The 4646-nt window shown below is 38.9% G+C and overlaps 1 protein-coding gene across 1 annotated transcript; it reads right to left on the minus strand.

Moving 5' to 3' along the window:
- On the minus strand, window positions 1–3964 carry LOC144020302 (C-signal-like). The gene is made up of 6 exons (XM_077523680.1): window positions 3736–3964; window positions 2490–2544; window positions 2127–2314; window positions 1901–2062; window positions 1548–1658; window positions 1–154 (listed from the first exon to the last, which is right to left on the minus strand). Exons 1-6 carry the CDS (start codon window positions 3877–3879, stop codon window positions 41–43), a joined length of 774 nt encoding a protein of 257 aa, XP_077379806.1. The 5' UTR covers window positions 3880–3964; the 3' UTR covers window positions 1–40.
- Between the last annotated feature and the right edge of the window lie 682 nt (window positions 3965–4646).

Consider the following 4646-nt stretch of genomic DNA (forward strand, 5'->3'; position numbering starts at 1 on the left):
TGATATTTAATTCTTTTTATTTCCCATTTTGGTGCTGACGCTACCAAGGGAGTGTGGTGCCTTCATAATCCAGGAAGAGTCCGTTGTGCTTCTCGGCCATGGTGGCCATCACTTTGAGCATCCCCTTCACGCTCACCTTGACATCAATCTCTGCCTGGAGGACAAATGAAAATGAAAACAATCTTGAAGGATTGTGGTTAAAAGTGACATCAAGCTGCAGTTTCATGTGTGACCACTGGCAGAAGGTCACATATTAAAATGCTACTACTTGCTATCAATCATGAAAACGTCTTAAATTCACAATGAAAAAAAGAAGCAAATGCACTACAAACTTTTCATTTTACCAAAAACAAAATGTGTATTTGAGGGGAGAAAAAGTTGTATATTTCTAAGAAAAAAAAAGAGACTAAAATACAAACCTTTCAGAAATAAGAGTTGCTTTAATTTAATTTAATTTTTTAAAAAGGGAAGCCAACCCAACAAATGTTTTTGACAATATTATGTTCTATTCAGCCCCACGAGTCTAAATATGGTATTCTGGTTAATATTGTTTTAGTGGAATATGAGTCATTTTTATCCATCTCAGATGGCACCCATTTTGCCACTTGCTGTCGACTGAAGATGACATCACAGTTTCTCAGGTAACAACCAATGACAGTGCAGCTTCAGAAAACAGGTGAACTATGACTGGTCGTTGCTTGAGCAACATTGATGTCAAGTGGCAAAATGGCAGTCCCCTGAGATGGGAAAAAAATGGATGGATTTTGCTGCATAACTCATATTCCACAAATGTAATATTAATTTAAGAAAACTGTGACACATAAATTTTGACAAAAAAAGTAATTTTACAAAATAATGTTGACTTTAAAGTTTATTTTCAAGAAAAACAATCTTTGTACATATGTAGTAGTTTAAAAAAAATAAAATAAATAAATTAGCGATGGGCGAGTATTGGTCCGATACTCGGCCTTATTTCCCCTCAAATATGACTTTTTAATATAAAATAACTGCTTACTCAAAAATAAGCATATGCAACAACAACAAAAAGACATAAAAACACAACTTTTCATTTTCAAATACAGTATTTGTTCTGAAGATTTTAACTCCAATCCAGTTTTCAGCTTGGCACCAATACTGCTTTATGATCATTTAGTATGGGCCGGTTCCATTGTGGCACAGAGCATCATGGAAATTCCCCACATTCAGACAGTATGAGGCGTGTCTTCATGTACAGATGTCAAGCATGATGTAATAATCAATGTTTGTTTAAAGACCAGTTCCAGTCTGTCTGTCTGTCGGTGTGTGCGTGTGTGATGTATGCACATGCATCTGTTGGCTTGGCTCTCGTTTGTTAGATTGATGATTTTGATTTTGTTTTGTATTTTATTTGTATGAACTGCTAACAATGTGATATAAAGGGCCGGGCCGGGCCCTGTGTGGGAAGTGTGTGTACATACATACATGCACAGAATGGGTTTAATTCTTTTCAGATAGCATCTTCTGGCGTATATTGTTGTGTCATAAGTAGGTGTGGTCGGTCAACTCACCCACTGGCCACCCGTGTCTGTGCGCACCCATCCAGGGTGCAACAAGCAAAACAGGATCTTCTCCTTCTTCATCTCTTCTGCAGCGCACACCGTCACCATATTCAGAGCTGCCTGAATAGAGCAAAGCAGAAGCACCGACCGATATTCACAGCCGAAATTCAAACACAAGTTTTTCCTTTGAAGTTGAATTCATGTAATCTGCCCAGGGCCTTCCAAATCAGCACTGCAGTCTGATGTGACTTTGAACTATATTGGCGCTTCCATGATGTGAGCATTTTTCAGAAGGAAATGTCACATCATTTTTAGCGTACCCGTACCAGCTGGGAAAAAAGAAAAGAAAAAAAGACGATTACCTTACTGACGCGGAACGGCACAACGGCCGCCTCGGCGTACGAATGCTTTGTGACGTCCATGGAAGCCTCCATGGACGAGATGTTGATGATGGCCGCTTTGTCGCAGGACATCCCCGAAATTCCGCTGGCCTTCACCGCCTCCCGGAGAAGAGGCAGGAACTCCTAAATGGTGACCAAACGCTTGATGACTTGCTCTCATATTGACGGTTAGAAGCTCGCCACCTACCTTAACGATGTTCATGGGGCCGAGGACGTTAGTGTCGAATGAATCTTGCATGTCCTTGGGAGTGGTTTCCTGAAGATTCCCCTCGAGGGCGATCCCGGCGTTGTTGACCAGGAGGTTGAGGCCCGCCCCATCTAGTTGGCAGCGGATCAGCTGGGCTGCCTCTTTGATGCTCTCCAGGTTGTTGACATCTGTCATGTAGAAAGTTGTCACTTAGATCAGGGATGCCCAACACGCTTCACTGAACTGATTCAAGCACTTTGGAAAATATATTTGAAGACAGCAAATTATAAAGCATAACATTGTAGATGTATGTGACTTTAAGAAGCAAGGCCTGGTGTGATTTCAAACAAAAAGTGCTCTTGCCCATAGTGACGATGGTGATGATGTCTGGGTGCTTATTCGCCAGCGCCTGCAAGGCCTGTAAATACAACAGGAAACACAGGCATTGGTTTAGGAATTAAGAGAAACAAATGTGCTTCTTGCAACCTTATTTAAACTCCTAATTCATCTCGGTCTGTAAGCACAAATCTCCAACTCATACAGATACTGTTTACATTTTATTAAGTGATTTTGTTCATGACCACCGTATTCCTTGGTTTGACATCCCTTTCCCAGTTTCAGATTATAAATGCACGTTCATGCATTAGAAATAGATCAAATTAAAATACAATAATAAATCTAAATGACCAATATCACCGAAACGTGCTATTCGTGTCGTTTTCGGATGTGGATAAAGAGATCACACTAATCCAATATATATACAACTAAAAACTTTAAAATGTAAAGAATTGATGGAGTTCAACCGCCTTAAAATAATGTATAAAGACCATCATGAAATATTACCAATCAACATGCAAATCAAATTTGAAAAAAAAAAAAAAAGGGGAAAGTGAGTACAAATTAAGAGGAATTGATATTTTTTTTCCAAACCTAAATACAGAACAATACAACAATACAAAAGAACGATGTGTTTCAACTCAAGGTGTCAGTTTGTCTAACAATTTGCATTATAAAACTAAATCATCTCAGTCCATTTGTATTTTTTAAAAACTGTATAAAAGCACAATTACTGCAAAAAAATAAAAAATATAGCACAAAGTCATGCTGTTGAATTATTTGGTTGAATTGTTGTATTGAAAGCATCTTGACTGCTTGCTGACCTTTTTATTTTTATTTTTTTGTGTGTGTTTTGATCAGGGGCAGATGTAAGTTTGACTTCTTTCTGTCCTCTTTCATTTTTTTTTTTTTTAAGAATGAAAAAAAAATTGAATTGAAATTTGATGCGAATTGAAAATAGAAACTCGCTCACGATTAAGTACAGCTGCCAAACTGGCATGTTTGCGGTGCATTCTGGGACTTGTAGTAGTATCAGTGGTGGTGATTGCCCCCTTTTTGCGGTCGAAATTAGTCCGTCACATTTGTGCTTTAACAAAAATTGAAAGACAACATTAGAAATATTATTTTAATGTTATTTGTATTACGGTTTAGGAGTGCTGGGACGATATAGTTTCCTAAAAAAACAACTTTCAACAAACCCTCAAGTTTGCTCAATACCTTTCATAGACTGACACGTTTGAACGGCGAAATTTGACGTTATTCTGATTCCCACCTCAGCTTTGGGTCCGTTTGGGTGCCTGCAACAGGCAAACATCTTCTTCACTCGGCCCTTGTCCTCCATCATTTGTCGCACCATCTCCAGGCCAATGCCCCGGTTCGTCCCGGTGATGAGCACGCTGATCGGCTTGGGAGACATCACTCATGCATCCGCTGGCACACAAAGACGCTCCGCAGCGCGCGTATTTGTACTTTATCTTTTCATTTAAACCCCGCCTGGTCACGCCCATAGCTTGCATATAGGCATGCTTCGTGCTCATAATGTTGAACGGATGAAAACACAGCTGTCAATCAAGCATATACTGGTAAAGCTGACTCATGCACAGATTGAATTGATGCAAAACGATGACAAGTGTGAGGAAAACGCAAATAAACGTAATTCAAATGTGCACGTTTGCATCCACGCTGTAGGCAAACAAGTTGTTTGGACTTCATGTTGATGGTCGGTACGCAAAGCAGGAAACAAATCATCTGACATCTTCCAGGTCAGTAAAGCGGCTTGTCGTACAAGTCTTCATGCAATACAGTCCTATTATTTTGGCTGGTTTAGCTTTCACTTGGCTTACAAATGTCTACACACCCCAGTTCAAATGCCAGGATTTTGTGATATAAAAAAAAATAAAACCACAATTTTAAAACCCTCTCCACCATCAATGTTTTCTGCAATCTGTACGACTCAATTGAAAAATTTGAGTATTTTCGAGAGCTGAAATAAAAATAAACAACTGAAATAATGTGCATAACTGTGCACACACTCTGACTGGGGATGTAGTCTTCCGATTTTATTTTTATTTATTTTATTTTTTATTTTATAGCAGAACCATGCCAGTTAAACCTCAGTCAGGGCATCTCGAGCTAGTTTAAAAAAAAATAGTAAAGTAACAATAGATAATGAAAATTTTCTTA

The sequence above is a fragment of the Festucalex cinctus genome, chromosome 1, assembly GCF_051991245.1.
Source record: "Festucalex cinctus isolate MCC-2025b chromosome 1, RoL_Fcin_1.0, whole genome shotgun sequence".
NCBI classification, from domain to species: domain Eukaryota; kingdom Metazoa; phylum Chordata; class Actinopteri; order Syngnathiformes; family Syngnathidae; genus Festucalex; species Festucalex cinctus.